Source organism: Macaca nemestrina, chromosome 5, assembly GCF_043159975.1.
Source record: "Macaca nemestrina isolate mMacNem1 chromosome 5, mMacNem.hap1, whole genome shotgun sequence".
Taxonomy (NCBI): Eukaryota; Metazoa; Chordata; class Mammalia; order Primates; family Cercopithecidae; genus Macaca; species Macaca nemestrina.
Genome location: NC_092129.1, coordinates 163,427,188 through 163,445,444, shown reverse-complemented (window position 1 = coordinate 163,445,444; position 18,257 = coordinate 163,427,188). Strand labels below are relative to the sequence as shown.

The following is an 18,257-nucleotide window of genomic DNA, read 5'->3' as shown; positions in this document are numbered from 1 at the left end:
TTGACCATGTAATTGGAAGTAAAGCACTCCTCAGCAAATGTACAAGAACAGAAATTATAACAAACTGTCTCTCAGACCACAGTGCAATCAAACTAGAACTCAGGACTAAGAAACTCAATCAAAACCGCTCAACTTCATGGAAACTGAACAACCTGCTCCTGAATGACTACTGGGTACCTAACGAAATGAAGGCAGAAATAAAGATGTTCTTTGAAACCAATGAGAACAAAGATACAACATACCAGAATCTCTGGGACACATTTAAAGCAGTGTGTAGAGGGAAATTTATAGCACTAAATGCCCACAAGAGAAAGCAGGAAAGATCTAAAATTGACACTCTAACATCGCAATTAAAAGAACTAGAGAAGCAATAGCAAACACATTCGAAAGCTAGCAGAAGGCAAGAAATAACTAAGATCAGAGCAGAACTGAAGGAGATAGAGACACAAAAAACCCTCCAAAAAATCAATGAATCCAGGAGTTGGTTTTTTGAAAAGATCAACAAAGTTGACAGACTGCTAGCAAGACTAATAAAGAAGAAAAGAGAGAAGAATCAAATCGATGCAATTAAAAATGATAAAGGGGATATCACCACCGACTCCACAGAAATACAAACTACCATCAGAGAATACTATAAACACCTCTACGCAAATAAACTGGAAAATCTAGAAGAAATGGATAATTTCCTGGACACTTACACTCTTCCAAGACTAAACCAGGAAGAAGTTGAATCCCTGAATAGACCAATAGCAGGCTCTGAAATTGAGGCAATAATTAATAGCCTACCAACCAAAAAAAGTCCAGGACCAGATGGATTCACAGCTGAATTCTACCAGAGGTACAAGGAGGAGTTGGTACCATTCCTTCTGAAACTATTCCAATCAATAGAAAAAGAGGGAATCCTCCCTAACTCATTTTTTGGGGCCAACATCATCCTGATACCAAAGCCTGGCAGAGACACAACAAAAAAGGAGAATTTTAGACCAATATCCCTGATGAACATCAATGGAAAAATCCTCAATAAAATACTGGCAAACCGGATTCAGCAACACATCAAAAAGCTTATCCACCATGATCAAGTGGGCTTCATCCCTGGGATGCAAGGCTGGTTCAACATTCGCAAATCAATAAACATAATCCAGCATATAAACAGAACCAAAGACAAGAACCACATGATTATCTCAATAGATGCAGAAAAGGCTTTTGACAAAATTCAACAGCCCTTCATGCTAAAAACGCTCAATAAATTCGGTATTGATGGAACGTACCTCAAAATAATAAGAGCTATTTATGACAAACCCACAGCCAATATCATACTGAATGGGCAAAAACTGGAAAAATTCCCTTTGAAAACTGGCACAAGACAGGGATGCCCTCTCTCACCACTCCTATTCAACATAGTGTTGGAAGTTCTGGCTAGGGCAATTAGGCAAGAGAAAGAAATCAAGGGCATTCAGTTAGGAAAAGAAGAAGTCAAATTGTCCCTGTTTGCAGATGACATGATTGTATATTTAGAAAACTCCATTGCCTCAGCCCAAAATCTCCTTAAGCTGATAAGCAACTTCAGCAAAGTCTCAGGATAGAAAATTAATGTGCAAAAATCACAAGCATTCTTATATACCAGTAACAGACAAACAGAGAGCCAAATCAGGAATGAACTTCCATTCACAATTGCTTCAAAGAGAATAAAATACCTAGGAATCCAACTTACAAGGGAGGTAAAGGACCTCTTCAAGGAGAACTACAAACCACTGCTCAGTGAAATCAAAGAGGACACAAACAAATGGAAGAACATACCATGCTCATGGATCGGAAGAATCAATATCGTGAAAATGGCCATACTGCCCAAGGTAATTTATAGATTCAATGCCATCCCCATCAAGCTACCAATGAGTTTCTTCACAGAATTGGAAAAAACTGCTTTAAAGTTCATATGGAACCAAAAAAGAGCCCGCGTCTCCAGGACAATCCTAAGTCAAAAGAACAAAGCTGGAGGCATCACACTACCTGACTTCAAACTATACTACAAGGCTACAGTAACCAAAACAGCATGGTACTGGTACCAAAACAGAGATATAGACCAATGGAACAGAACAGAGTCCTCAGAAATAATACCACACATCTACAGCCATCTGATCTTTGACAAACCTGAGAGAAACAAGAAATGGGGAAAGGATTCCCTATTTAATAAATGGTGCTGGGAAAATTGGCTAGCCATAAGTAGAAAGCTGAAACTGGATCCTTTCCTTACTCCTTATACGAAAATTAATTCAAGATGGATTAGAGACTTAAATGTTAGACCTAATACCATAAAAATCCTAGAGGAAAACCTAGGTAGTACCATTCAGGACATAGGCATGGGCAAAGACTTCATGTCTAAAACACCAAAGCAACGGCAGCAAAAGCCAAAATTGACAAATGGGATCTCATTAAACTAAAGAGCTTCTGCACAGCAAAAGAAACTACCATCAGAGTGAACAGGCAACCTACAGAATGGGAGAAAATTTTTGCAATCTGCTCATCTGACAAAGGGCTAATATCCAGAACCTACAAAGAACTCAAACAAATTTACAAGAAAAAAACAAACAACCCCATCAAAAAGTGGGCAAAGGATATGAACAGACATTTCTCAAAAGAAGACATTCATACAGCCAACAGACACATGAAAAAATGCTCATCATCACTGGCCATCAGAGAAATGCAAATCAAAACCACAATGAGATACCATCTCACACCAGTTAGAATGGCGATCATTAAAAAGTCAGGAAACAACAGGTGCTGGAGAGGATGTGGAGAAATAGGAACACTTTTACACTGTTGGTGGGATTGTGAACTAGTTCAACCATTATGGAAAACAGTATGGCGATTCCTCAAGGATCTAGAACTAGATGTACCATATGACCCAGCCATCCCATTACTGGGTATATACCCAAAAGATTATAAATCATGCTGCTATAAAGACACATGCACACGTATGTTTATTGCGGCACTATTCACAATAGCAAAGACTTGGAATCAACCCAAATGTCCATCAGTGACAGATTGGATTAAGAAAATGTGGCACATATACACCATGGAATACTATGCAGCCATCAAAAAGGATGAGTTTGTGTCCTTTGTAGGGACATGGATGCAGCTGGAAACCATCATTCTCAGCAAACTATCACAAGAACAGAAAACCAAACACCGCATGTTCTCACTCATAGGTGGGAACTGAACAATGAGATCACTTGGACTCAGGAAGGGGAACATCACACACAGGGGCCTATCATGGGGAGGGGGGAGGGGGGGAGGGATTGCATTGGTAGTTATACCTGATGTAAATGACGAGTTGATGGGTGCAGCACACCAACATTGCACAAGTATACATACGTAACAAACCTGCACGTTATGCACATGTACCCTACAACTTAAAGTATAATAATAATAAATAAATTTAAAAAAAAAGAAAAAAAATATGATGGTTTTGGATTATTTGTTGCATTGCCAGTTTGTTTATTATAGTATAAACAATATTTAATCAAAATGGTGATAGGAATAAAAGGTCCACTTTGAGGTAAATCATTAATTTTTAAGGCAGACAAGTTATGTTTTTAAGAATTTCTCAAGCCTGAAGAATATTCAGTGTGTGCTCTGTGCCCCAAAAAGCTTAACACAGAATCCACAAAGGTGAAATTAATTTGATACTGAAAGGTAAGATTAGGGCACGTTCCCCTTCAGTTTATGTAAATTATTAAATAGTACTGTCAAGCATTGAAAATAAAGAAGAGAATGCTTATCATCATTACATTTTAAGTGAAAAGATATATATTTCATCATTACATTTTAAGTGAAAAGATATATATGATACATTTTTATATTTATTGTTCACAAATATTTCCATGTTCTAGCAATTTTCTACTATGTTGTAATTGCCTGTTCATTTAACCCCACTGTTTTTTTTCTCCCCTACCACAGGAATCTCAGTGCCATTGGATATTTTTGAATGATTAAATGTGCTACTTACTTCGTTTTTGTGTTCATTTTTTTAAATAGAAAATGCTTCCGATGCAGATTTATGGCTCCTGAACAGTTGCACTGTAAAAAACCCAGCTGAAGACCACTTTAGAAACTCAATTAAGTAAGTTGAAATTGATTTTTTTCCTATTTTGTATAATCAAAGTAAGAATTGATACCAGAAGTTTAGCTTTTTAAAAATGTCAAAATAGATATTTAGTTTATATTAAAAAAGTATGAGTTGGACTGTTTTGAATTTGTCTGATAAAGAATGATACTTTATTATTTTTAAATTAAATTTAAGTTCTGGTTACATGTACAGGATGTGCAAGTGTGTTACATAGGCAAAACATGTGCCATGGTGGTTTGCTGTACCTATCAACCCATCGCCTAGGTATTAAGCGCTATATGCATTAGCTATTTATCCTGATGCTCTCCCTCCCCCCGCCGTCTACCAAGCCCGACTGTGTGGTGTTCCCCTCCCTGTGTCCGTGTGTTCCCATTGTTCAACTCCCACTTACAAGTGAGAACTTGCAGGATTTGGTTTTCTGTTCCTGTGTTAGTTTGGTGAGGCTGACGGCTTCCAGCTCCATCTGTGTCCTTACAAAGGACATGATCTCATTTCTTTTTTATTTTATTTATTTATTTATTTATTTATTTATTTATTTATTTATTTAAGACAGAGTCTCGCTCTGTTGCCCAGGCTGGAGTGCAGTGGCACGATCTCCGCTCACTGCAAGCTCCGCCTTCCAGGTTCACGCCATTCTCCTGCCTCAGCCTCCGGAGTAGCTGGAAGTACAGGCGCCCACCACCATGCCCGGCTAATTTTTTGTATTTTTAGTAGAGTCGAGGTTTCACCGTGTTAGCCAGGATGGTCTCGATCTCCTGACCTGGTGATCCACCTGCCTCGGCCTCCCAAAGTGCTGGGATTACAGGCGTGAGCCACCCCACCCGGTCGATCTCATTTCTTTTTATGGCTGCATAGTATTCCATGTGTATATGCACCACAATTTTTTTACCAGTCTGTCCTTGATGGGCATTTGGGTTGATTCCATGTCTTTGCTATTGTGAATAGTGCTGCAGTGAGCGTATGTGTGCATGTATCTTTTTAATAGAATGATTTATATTCCTTTGGGGATATACCCAGTAATGGGATTGCTGCATCAAATGGCATTTCTGGTTCTAGGTCTTTGAGAAATCGCCACACGGTCTTACACAATGGTTTAATTAATTTACATTCCCACCAACAGTGTAAAAGTGTTCTTATTTCTCCACAGCCCCTCCAGCGTCTGTTGTTTGTTGACTTTTAATAATCGCCATTCTAACTGGTGTGAGATGGTTTTGGCTTGCATTTCTCTAATGATCAGTGATGTTGAATTTTTTTTCATATGTTTTTTGGCTGCATAAATGTCTTTTGAAAAGGGTCCATGTGCCTTGCCCACTTTTTGATGGGATTGTTTGTTTTTTTTTTCTTATAAATCTGTTTAAATTCTTTATAGATTCTGGATATTACACCTTTGTCATGTGGATAGATTGTAACAAATTTCTCCCACTCTATAGGTTGTCTGTTCACTCTGATGATAGTTTCTTTTGCTGTGCAAAAGCTCTTTAGTTTAATTAGATTCCATTTGTCAAATTTTGCTTTTGTTGAAATTGCTTTTGATGTTTTCATCATGAAATCTTTGCCTGTGCCTATGTCCTGAATGGTATTGCCTAGGTTTTCTTCTAGGGTTTTTGAAGTTTTGGGCTTTACATTTAAGTCTTTAATCCATCTTGAGTTAATTTTTGTATAAGGGGTAAGGAAGGTGCCCAATTTCAATTTTCTGCATATGGCTAGCCAGTTTTCCCAGCACCATTTATCAAGTAGGGAATCCTCTACCCATCGCTTGTTTTTGTCAGGTTTGTTGAAGATCAGATGGTTGTAGATGTGCCATCTTATTTCTGAGTTCTCTATTCTGTTTCCTTGGTCTATGTGTCTGTCTTTACACCAGTCCTACGAAGCTTTGGTTACTGTAACCTTGTAGTATAGTTTGAAGTTGGGTAGCGTGATGCCTACAGTTTTGTTCTTTTTGCTTAGGATTGTCTTGGCTATACGGGCTCTTTTTTGGTTCCATATGAATTTTAAAGGAGTTTTTTTTTTTTTTCTAATTCTATAAAGAATGTCAGTGGTAGTTTAATGGGAATAGTATTGGATCTGTAAATTACTTTGGGCAGTATGGCCATTTTCATGATATTGATTCTTCCTATCCAGGAGCATGGAATGTTTTACCATTTGTTTGTTTCTGCTCTTATTTCTTTGAGCAATGGTTTGTAGTTCTCCTCAAAGAGGTCCTTCACTTCCCTTGTTAACTGTTTTCCTAGGTATTTTATTCTTTTTGTGGCAATTGTAAATGGGAGTTCATTCATGATTTGGCTGGCAGTTTGTCTATTCTTGGTGTATAGGAATGCTTGTGATTTTTGCACATTGATTTTGTATCCTGAAAGTTTGCTGAAGTTGCTTATTAGGTTAAGGAGTTTTTGGGCTGAGACGATGGGGTTTTCTAGAAATAGGATCATGTCATGTACAAACAGAGACAGTTTGACTTCCTCTCTTTCTATTTAAATATGCTTTATTTTTTTCTTTTGCCTGATTGCCCTGGCCAGAACTTCCAATACTATGTTGAATAGGAGTGGTGAGAGAGGGCATCCTTGTCTTGTGCCCGTTTTTAAGGGGAATGCTTCCAGCTTTTGCCCATTCGGTATGATATTGGCTGTGGGTTTGTCATAAATGGCCCTTATTATTTTGAGGTCTGTTCCATCAACACTTATTGAGAGTTTTTAACATGAAAGGATGTTGAATTTTATTGAAGACCTTTTCTGCATCTATTGAGAAAATCATATGGTTTTTATCTTTAGTTCTGTTTGTGTGATGAGTCATATTTATGGATTTGCATATACTGAACCAGCCTTGCATCCGGGGATGAAGCCCACTTGATCATGGTGGATGAGCTTTTTGATGTGCTGCTGGGTTTGGTTTGCCAGTATTTTATTGAGGAGTTTTGCATTGATATTCATCATGGATATTGACCTGAAATTTTCTTTTTTTGTTGTATCTCTGCCAGGTTTGGGTATCAGGATGATGCTGGCCTCATAAAATGAGTCAGGAAGAAGTCCCTTCTTTTCAGTTGTTGGAAATAGTTTCAGAAGAATGGCTTTTTGAAGGTTTTTGTGTGTGTCTATCTCCTTAAGAATGACACTTTAATGGGAACTTTTCTAATAAGTGATTTCAGTGTTTGTGAAGTTATCTAATAGGTGATTTTTGAGGATTTGTTAAGTATTAACTATGTGTTCTTCTCAGAGAATCGGTGCATACTTTGTGAAGTTGCCTGACACAGTCCTTGCCTCTTTTCCCTGTCCATTAGCACTGTTCTAAGTGCTACAGTATCTGGTTTTCAATAGAATTGCAGTTTGTTGAAGGGAGGTGGGTATATTAAGTCCTTGCTTCTTGCTTTGTTCCTTCAAGCTAACGTGGAAGAAGTATCCTTTTTTCACATTTTCTCTGAATTTTATCCCCATGCATCTTCTTAGAAACTTTATTCTAGAAATTATTTCCTCATTCCATATTTCCAATCTCTCCAACTCCCCTGGAACCTTTTCACTGGTATTTAAACATAGCTGGGTCTAATCAGCCCCCTGTACCCCTGTTATTATTGTCCTACATTTTTTCTTGCCTTCCCAGCCAGACTTTCAAAAGTTCTTCTCTTCTTAATTTCATTCTTATACTCATTCGTTTTCCCCTTTATTGGTTTTATTGTGAAATACATTAAACATATAATAGCATTTATAAAACACATACAGTTTAAGTAATAATAAACACTTAAACATCTGCCACCCAGTGTAAGAAATATAACAGTGTCAAGACCATAGAAACTGCCGTGTTTTCAATCATAACTCCCAAGAAGTAACCTTTATCTTGACTTTTGTGAGTCATTTTCTTGCTTTTATTGATGTATCATCTATTAAGTATGTCTCTAAACAGTGTGTTGTCTTGTTTAGCTCTATTTTGAACTTTTATCTGTTGAACTTACACCGTTTGTGTTCTTCTGAGATTTACATCTTTTTCTCAGCATTACGCTTTGAGATTTATTCATGTTAATGGGTGTAAATAACTCTGGTCATTCATAGAATTTGCTTCAGTTTATTCATTTTATTACTAATAGAGTTTTGAATTTTTCCCAATGTTTTGGCTTTCATGAACATTCCTGCTGTGAATATCTTAAACATGTTTTCTGGTGCACATGTGTAAGAATTATTCTATAATATGAACCTGGGAGTTGAATTACTGGGTAACATATCTGTGTACATTCAGACTTTATTAGGTAACGCCATTTTCTTTGCACAAATGGATGTAGTAGTGTGCATTCTCACCAGTAATGGATGTGTGTATTTGTTGGTTTCCATTCTTGCCAGTACTTGATATGGCCAGACTTAAGTTTTTGCAAGTCTGTTGGTGATGATGGTATTTTGTTTTGGTTTTAATTTGCATTTCTTTTTTTTTTTTCTTGAGACAGGCTCTCACTCTGTCGCCCAGGCTAGAGTGCAGTGGCAGGATCTCAGCTCACTGCAACCTCTGCGTCTCGTGTTCAAAGGATTCTCCTGTCTCAGCCTCCTGGGTACCTGGGATCATAGGCATGTGCCACCACGCCCGGCTAATTTTTTTTTTTTTTTTTTTTGAGAGAGAGAGTCTCACTCTGTCATCAGGCTTAAGTGCAGTGGCGCAATCTTGGCTCACTACAACCTCTAACTCCTGGGTTCAAGTGATTCTCCTGCCTCAGCCTCTTGAGTAGCTGGCATTACTACTAGCTGGCACCACCACGCCTGGCTAATTTTTCTGTTTTTATTGGAGATGGAGTTTCACCATGTTGACCAGGATGATCTCAATCTCCTGACCTTGTGATCTGCCTGCCTCGGCCTCCCAAAGTGCTGGGATTATAGGCGTGAGCCACCACATCTAGGCAATTTTTTGTATTTGTAGTTGACATGTGGTTTCACTGTGTTGGCCAGACTGGTCTCGAACTTCTGACCTCAAGTGATCCACCCGCCTCGGCCTCCGAAAGTGCTGGATTACAGGCGTGAGCCACTGTGCCCGGCCTTAGTTGCATTTCTGTGATCATGAAGGAGGTTGAGCTTTTTAAAATAGATCTATTGGCTATTTAAATTTTACTTTTTTTGTAAAATGGCTTCTCAGGTCATTTGTCTATTTTTTTTTTTTCATTTTAATCATTTATTTGTGGCCATATATTATGTGTCTTACAGATCCTAATCCTTAGATATTATACATGTTGCAATATCTTCTCCCAATTGTGGCTTATCTTTTCATTTTCTTTTGTGGTATCTTTTGGTGAAGATAAATTCTGGTTTAAAATTTATTAATCCATTCTTTTTGGTCTGTGTTCTTATTGTTTAAGAAGTCTTTTCTTACTCTGAAGCTTTTAAGATATTCTCCTATATTTTCGTTTAAAAGTTTCATGGTTTTTACCTTTTACATTTAGGTCTATGATTCATCTGGAGTTGATTGTTATTATTTTTTGTTATGGTACCAGAAGGGGTCCAATTTTATTTTATGTTTTTCTCTGTAGATAAACAATTGTTTTCAGTATCATTGATTTATTTATTTTAAGTTCTGTTCTTTCTCCTTTTATCTGTGCATCACCCACCCTCTCATATGTTGAGCGTCCATAGATGTTTGAGTCTGTTCTTGGTCCTCTGTTACATTCCTTTGATATATTTCTTTATTCTGGTTCTTGTTCTATACAGTCAGAAGTAGTATAGAGTTATATCAAGGCTACCTATCTGATAGTGCTAGTACCTTTCTGTTCTTCTTTAAGAGTGTATCCGTTTTTAAGTTCAACAAGGAATACTGTTGTGCGTTTGTGATTACATATTTTTAATCTTTAGATGATTTTGGGGAGAAATGAATCTTCACAATTTTGAGTTATCCAACTCAGTTCTATCCTGATTTTTAAGGATTGATTCTTTTCTTTCTGTAGCTCTTGTGCATCTTTTAGACTTTTTTCTCCCAATGCAGATATTCAATTATTCCAGTGCCATTAACACAATAAACTTACTCTTTCTTCTTTTGCCTGCACAGTATGTACTTTATATTTTTATACTACTGTAAATGGTAAACTTAAAAAATTTTTCATTTTCTGTGTTTGCTGCCTTGGTCAGGGAGTTAATTGTAGTAGCAGTGTGAAGGATGGTTGTGTGTAAGGAATAGTATAGATCAGGAGTCCAGTGAGGTTGTAGTTGTAGTGGTTGTAGAGTGGTTGTAGTCCAGGTACAGAGGATCTCATCTAAAGTGGAGGTGTTCAGAATTGGAAGGAATACATTGCCTTGAGAAGGAAGAATTCTTTATATCAGGGGTCTCCAACCCCTGGGCTGTGGACCTGTACTCGTCTGTGGCCTGTTAGGAACCGGCTGCAGAGCAGGAAGTGAGTGGTAGGCGAGCAAGCATTACTGCCTGAGCTCTGTCTCCTATTAGATCAGCAGCAGCATTAGATTCTTACAGGGGCACAAACCCTATTGTGAACTGTGCATGTGAGGGATCTAAGTTGCACTCCTTATGAGAATCTAATGCTTGATGACCCGAGGTAGAACAGTTTCACCCCAAAACCATACCCCCCACCCCTGGTCTGTGGAAAAATTGTCTTCCATGAAGCCGGTTCCTGGTGCCAAAAAGGTTGAGGGGACCGCTGCTTTACACGTTCCATATTGTCCGAGATGGCTCTAAGGACTCTGGCTAGAAAGAAGTGAGGAATTCTAGGAAGGGAGTTATTAAGAGATGACATGTTTTGGTTTTGAACATGCTGTATTTGAAGTTACAGATAAATATTTTAATAAGATGATGAATATACTTGAACTTTATTGAGTGTCTTCTATGTGACAGGCAGTGTTCTAAGTGCTTTAGATGAATTAGATATTATCTAGCTTAATTCTTGCAACCTATCAATGAGTTGTAGATTACATTTGTATTCCTGTTTTATAGGTGAAGCAGCATCTGTTTTACAGATGAAGGTCTCTAAGGCTGTTCGGTTCATAAATGGTAGAGGAGGGATTTTAACTGAGGCAGTCTGACTAGAGTCTGTGCATTTAACCATTTTATTACTGTGCTTCCTAGATAAAGATGTCAAGTAAGCGGTTGCAGAATTGAGGCAGATATCAAAGAGGTCAACACTAGAAATAGATTTAATATTGTTTGCATAGAGTTGATAGTTGAATGTGATGGCATCTTTAATTCAAAATGGTGGAGGGAGCAGAGGAGTTCTTACCTGAGTGATGGCAAGAGGTAAGGGAAGGGAGGATGGAAGAGGGGAATTAGGGTCACATTTAGGAGCAGAAGAAGGATGAATTAAACTAAGGCAGAGAATGTTATTCACCAGATGCTGTTCATTTTCAGAGAATGCTTTTTTTTTTTTTTAAATGAGAAGCCTGTGATTATCCCAAATTATCTATTTTCTCTCTATAGAAAGGTAAACAAGATACAAAGATACTTTAGTGCTACTGATACCCCGTATGTACTGAACCCAGAGAATATAGTTTCTGTGATTATCAACTTTATAATGTAATTAATGGACATAGTTCTAGAGTGTTTCTAAAAGTTTAAAAACTCAACTATAACTTGTGTCAGTGGGTTTTGTTATATATGTGTTATGATTATGGTTCAAAGTAATGATATGCTGTTTGAATTATTAAGTAGAAATGACACAAGAAAAGTTTACCATTTAAACACTACAAAGCTAGTGGTAGCAAGCACTGGTTACTTTAATATACTATTCTGCTTGATTGAAAGAAAATTTAAAAAGATATTATATATGATTAAGTATTTTTAATGGCCCTGAAGACTTTTGATCATCACAACTAATTCTTGTTAAGATAACACTTAAACTAACATTTGATTTCCTTCCATAATAAATACAATCCTGTAAGAGGTACAATAACAATTAACATTGGGAAAACATCAGATTGAGGTGACATTTATACATATGAAATCTTTCTGTGATGGATTACTCTTGTCAAGCATTTTGCTTTATTTAGAGATTTTCCCAGTTGTGGTCACCATTGCCTAACAGAAAACAACAAAGATGAGTAGTGTAACATTGTTAAATGTTAAGCTGTGCTACACATGTGCCTTTTCTCATCCTCCAGCTCCATCCTTTCCCTTTGCTATCTCTTGCATGCATTTTAGTTTTCCATGAGAGTAAGGTAAAGCTTAGATTCAAAGACTGCCTGATAAGATATTGCTTCTCCTTCTGTTGCTCCCAATCCTTTATACCCAAATGTAAAGATTTACAGCAGTGGGGTGGGACCTGTCTTTTTCTAACCTGGGCTCTTTACCCATGATTGCTTCACTTTGCTACTCATTCCTGTGTGTCATCATCTCTCCACCATCTGCTTTGGTTTTCCTTCAGTACTTCTTGGTGTTAAATAGTTGTTTTAAATTATGCATCACATCATTTTGTTTCTCTTGAGCCACCACACAAAAGATCACCTTGTTTTGACAGGAATAAAGAAAGATGACTCTAAGGGATTTACTGTCTTTCATGTGATTAATACAGTCTCATTGATTAAGATCCAGAAATTGTGAATTTGTGACATAACAGTTATGGACTGAATTATTTTGTCGTTTGTTTTGGGGCTTTACTTTTTTCAAGGTTTTACAGTGTTTGTATTATTGATATTCAGATTGATAAAAGAGTAAGAATTTTAAGTAGCAAAAATAGAGATAAGAGTGACTTATTGGTTGCCTTTTCACCTTAGAAATCTGAAATGTTATTGCCCTTTGTAATTTAGAAAGAATCACTAGTAAGCCCCCTGTGTTATGATGGCAGTCTACTGGATGCACACTATTTCCTCTTGAGCATTTGTCAGTTGCCCTGGCTTTGTTTTATCCATTAGACCATTTTGATTTAGACAATATAGCCTTTAACTTGGGGGGTTCTTGAGTAAATGAAAAAGATCAAAAGTTTCAAAAAATAAAATTTGCTCTTAATGATAATATCACATCAGAAAACTCCTTTGGTTAATGCTTTATAAAAGTGTGGGATCTTTTCCATGCCACCTACAGGAGGTCATTCAGAGGCTGGTGAAAATAAACACATCTTGTGTGTCCTATATAAATGATGGAAAGAATAGCCAGCTTGCTTTGATCATGGACTGTCAACCTCTATTTGACCTTGTGCATTATTAACCCAAATGGGCACTGTGGTTTAGCCATACTGATAGTGGATAGACAGGAGACACTTGTTTTTAACTGCCTTTGCCTGTAGAAATAAATGGTAATGTTGAAGGGATGGCTTAGGTATCTGAGTGTAATTACTTGAAACAATAATTGAAAATAAAGGCAGAACTGGATAAAGACAAAAAATGTGTGTTTGAGACAGAGGATACCTACTTTGTATAACATCTTTTCACTATAGGAAAGCGCCTTACATGCTATTCTGTTGAGCAAAACCTAAATTATTGGATTGTCATTCCTATTATGAAAATATTCTTTGTTTTATGTAGATTTATTTTTTGAGTTCTTTTTCTTCAAAAATTGAAGTTGCGGGAGGTACCAGAATATTATTTCAACTTGAACTTGTAGAGTAAATTGCTTTCAAGAAAGCTGACTTCATAAGAACAGAGAAGTGGTTGCCCTTTCAGTTAGTAATTATCCAGTTTAAAGGAATTAAAAAAAAAAACCCTTTCCAGTTCTCTTGTTAACCACATTCACTAGTAATTTTTTTTTTTTTTTGTTAACTAAACTTCTAAAAGTTACTTTTATTTATTTTTTGAGACCGGGTCTCGTTCTGTTGCCCAGGCTGGAGTGCAGTAGCATGATCATGGCTTACTGTAGCCTCATCCTCCCAGGCCAAAGCAATTCTACCACCTCAGCCTCCTGAGTAGCTGGGACTACAGGCACACGCCACCACACCTACCCAATCTGTTATTATTATTATTATTATTGTTTTTAGTAGAGATGAGGTCTTGCTATGTTGCTCAGGCTGCTCTTGAACTCCTGACCTCAATCAAGTGATCCTCCTGTCTTGGCCTCCCAAAGTGTTGGGGATTACAGGCATGAGCCACCTTGCCTGACTTCCAAAATTAATTTTTAATTAAAAAAATTTGGCATTAGAAGGTAAAAATCACAGGGTTTTGGTTTGGCCTTTTGTGAGAAATAAGTTAGATAATGCAAGTTATTTGAGTTATACTTTAAATAATACTATAGTTTGTTGATTTTTTGTTAAACTTAGATATTTTAATTTTAACTCTTCTAATTATATGAAATGGCTATAGTTCAGAATCAGTTTCATCGTCTAATTTAAAATGTCAGTGCCAGATTCAGTGAATCGTTGTGTGCTTTTCCCAGTCAGAATCTCATTTTTTTCAGCTATCCTTGCCCTCCAAAAAGTATCCTTTTACATGGAAAGTTAGTTCAAAATATTAGACTGCTTGAATTAATTAGTATTATTGGTTAGGTATTATCTACTAAGATTTTTTTTTTCTCCCAACAGTGCTATGCTTAATATGGATTTACATTTTCCTACCATTTCTCATCTGCATCCACTGTTAGATATTGTCTGTATGCTGATTTCTCCCAGATCTTTGTCTTTGATCTTTATGTCTCCTTACAGGCTCCAGCCTTGTGTATCCCACTGCTTCCTTAACTTCGCCATTTGGATGACCTTGACCGTGGATGCCTCAAATCATCATGTCAGGGCCTCCTCCTTATCTACCTCACCTTTTCTCCAGCTGGCATTTCCATTAGTAGTGCCCTTCTTCTTTGATTGTGGTCATCAGGAATTGCACATCATTTCTTAGTGTAACAAGGGGTTTTAAAAAGATGTGTTCAATGCCTCCCTCTCCTACCTCGTTTCTTGCCACTAGGTTATAGAATTTTACTTCCTCCCCGACATTAGAAAATTTCCCAAGCACATAATGTATTTGCATATGTTCTTCCCTTCCTTGGACTATCCTTTCCCTTTTCTCCAAATGCATGCCCTCAACCTCCACCCATTCCACATTAATCCCACCTTGCTAAATAGTTGATCTTTGGAACTCATGTCAGAGATAACACCTGAGGGGGCATCTCCCTTCTAAGCCTCACCTCACCTCTTAGCTCCAAGGTCTGTTCCATGCTAGTTCTTTATCTCATATTAACATCTGTTGTTGCACAGTACATTTTATTATTTGTTTACATATTTGGCTTGCTACTAGATTGTGAGTTTTGAGGTTAGGATTATTGACCTCAGAAAAATTCTTTTTATAAAGCCTTTGACCCTCTGACTCTACTATGTAATGATTTTCCTTGTCCTGGGAAACAGATACCATTAATAGACAAAGACCATTTGTCAACGGTTGTAAGAATGTTCTCCCAAGGTTGTAGTGAGTCCCTTGACAGATGCAGGCTGTGTATTTGTAAAAAGGGGAAAGAACATTCTAACTTCCTAATTTCTAATTTCTAATATTGTATTTCTGAGGCAAGTAGTAAAAGGAGTAAGAATACTCCCTACTTGGAGTAGTCACCTGGTCATGCTGGCGGGATCTTGTGCTCCTCACTATCCTGAATGAGCTCCGGGCCAGCTTTAGGACTGTGGCCATTAGATTAGTTAAAGCATCCCGTCTTGAGTGAGAGAGTAGGAAAGGTGGATAAAAACCTGGTTAGTGTTTGGCCTTGAGTTTGGCACACAATTATAATTACTCAATACATGTTTATATAATTAGGTTGAACTGATTTTTCCTCTTTTTGGGAAAAGGTTTAGTATCATTCTGCTGTCATTGCATCAAGTCATCGTTAATATATTTAAGTGCGTTATAAGTTGTATAAGTAATGTAACTGCATTAATATCAGAACACTTGTCTTACATTTGAGTATCAAATTGTCCAGATTTGAGAGTGAGCAGGATACACCAGATATACCACTAAAATTGAAAAAAAAAAAAAAAAAATCAACCGGTTGTTGTTGGGGAAGAAGTAGTAGTGTTGGAAAGGTTAGCTTGATAGAGGATTTTGTAAGATGAGTGAAAAAGATCTAAAAGGACAGTGATGTTGTCTCTGTTATTGACTGAGGTATCCTTGGTCTCTAGAACAGTGCCTGATGACCAGCATTGAGTTATTTATTCATTGAATTGAATTGAAAGATTTGATGAAGGCCAAGTTTCTCTAAATAAATTCTTGTTCATGGATTAGGCCTTATTATCTATCATATGTGAATTCATTTTATTCAAGTCTTATGTCACGGTTTTGTTTAGTCTGTTTCCTGTTGTTGCTAGGATTTTGTAATTTTTTCCCCCATGAGCTTGTTTGGAGCTGACAATGGTATTTGAGGAGCAAGCTTTCTAGAAACAGGTGAAGAGTTTTTTGTAAAGTAGGGGATGAGAGTTATGTATGTTCAGAGCAGCTTCTGACCATTTCCTGTTAGAGGCTTCAAATTGTCTTCTAACTCTGGAAAAACATGGAGATGAGTGAGAGGAAAGGCAGGATATTATCATGTGATGTATGCCAGTGAGCAATTTTATTGGAAATACAAAAGAAAGTCTATTTTAGTGTTTAACTCCTGGTTTACATTAAAAAAAAAAACCCAACAAAATGAAACTGTAAACTTACAGTTAAAAGATTAGTAACTTAATTTGCAAATCAGCAACAGAAAAAGCAGTTCAGAGGTAGTAGGCCATTTTAAAATGCAAAACTGAGTTTCGAGATATCCAAAATCTTTTTGAAGAATAGTATTTTGCATATTTTATGATTAATGTTACATCAACAGTTGCTTTGTTTTTGCCATTTTAAGCAAGAGAGTGAGTGAAAGAGGGCAGTGTATTATGTGCTGGCAACAGCTGGCTGATAGCATTGAAATACTTACGTCATTAATATATGTGTTGGCTGTTGTCCTAACAACTCTGTAGGTGGAGGCTCCAGAAAGCATGCAGAAACTTGCTTTAGCAGGATTAAAGAAGAAATCAACATGATCTAAGTCTGTTCTTTCAGCCAAGAGTGATTTCCTATTGTTTTGGTTTGAAAGACATTCTACTTATTCTTGGTGTGTGTGTTTATATAACAGCAGAGAAAAAAAGACTCTTGTTTTTTTCTTCCCTTATTGTTTGCTCTAAGAGTGACAAATGTAATCTTTCGTAATTTTTAGTTAGTAGTATTGTTTAATAACTGATAATAAGTGAAATAAAAAACACATTTTCTTTAAACCCATAGGACTACCAAAGTATTAAATATTAACCCTTTTTATTTCTTACTTATGGTTACACTTAGGTGTCATTCTCTGGGCCACATTAATGAAGTTATGTAGATTGTAGACTGTATTAAGGGATAGTTTGCTATGATCCTGGAAAATTGGATAGGAGTGGCAGGTAATATGCAACTTACTTTTACCTAACAGCTGTGGATCTAAATCTTACTCAAAGTACCCTGTGTTTACATATTTTACTGTTTTTGTAGCTCTAAGGCTGAGGCTGGTCCCTACTGTACCTTTGACGAAAGGATGGCACTTTTGTGGGTGTCAGAAAGAGTGCATAGACACAGTGCAGCACCACTGTGTGGCTGTCCCATATTAATAACACTGTCTTTTCTTTATCTGTCTGCATGCATTTTCAGAGTTCCTTAGGGGCAGCCACTGTATCTTTTATCTGTATCCCGGCATCTTATACAGTGATTGACAGTAATAGTTGAACAAATGAATGAACCAACTCATATGTATGCTTCCTTTGTATGTTTATCTTTCCCATCCCGTCCACCTTCTGCATCTGTCAGATCTCATGTCTTCCTCTGGATTTTCATGGAACTTTTTCTGTGTCTCTTTCTTATTAGATTTTAGGACTTTGAACTTGAGGTCATCTGCATGTCATGGAAAACCTAAAAAGCAGAGGCTTCCATGACTTAGGGGATTTGTTTTTTGTACATATTGCAAAGTCCACAGTTAGGAAATTGCTGGCTTTGGTTTACCGATTTAAGGATGTGAGGAGTGAAGTCGGTTGTTTTAAAGGTCTTTCCCTGTTGGTGTCAAATGGTTATTGCTCTCTGGCCATCACATGCCCTTTCCCCCACAAAAAAGGTGGAAGTACCAAACTGGATGTGCCAACTGAGTCTGTCCCTTCTTTAAAGGAGCTTTATAGGAAGTCCCACTCAAAACCTATGCTTGCATCTCATTGTGTGGAGTCATATCACAGGACTACCTCTGTTTATAAGAGAGGCTGGGAAATGTAGTGTTTTTTCTTTCTTTTGTTTTTATACTT

The 18,257-nt window shown here is 37.1% G+C and overlaps 1 protein-coding gene across 5 annotated transcripts in view; it reads left to right on the top strand.

Annotated features, from left to right (window-relative positions):
* The window catches only part of LOC105482632 (CDKAL1 threonylcarbamoyladenosine tRNA methylthiotransferase), a 714,041-nt gene that overhangs the window by 116,645 nt on the left and 579,139 nt on the right, over positions 1-18,257 (top strand). For all 5 annotated transcript variants that reach the window (XR_011624002.1, XM_071097572.1, XM_071097573.1 and 2 more), the window contains exon 5: positions 4,036-4,120. Coding sequence is in view for 4 of the 5 variants with exons in the window: in XM_071097572.1 (XP_070953673.1) it covers positions 4,036-4,120 (85 nt within the window). In the remaining variant the exon portion in view is untranslated. The remainder of the gene's footprint in view (positions 1-4,035; positions 4,121-18,257) is intronic.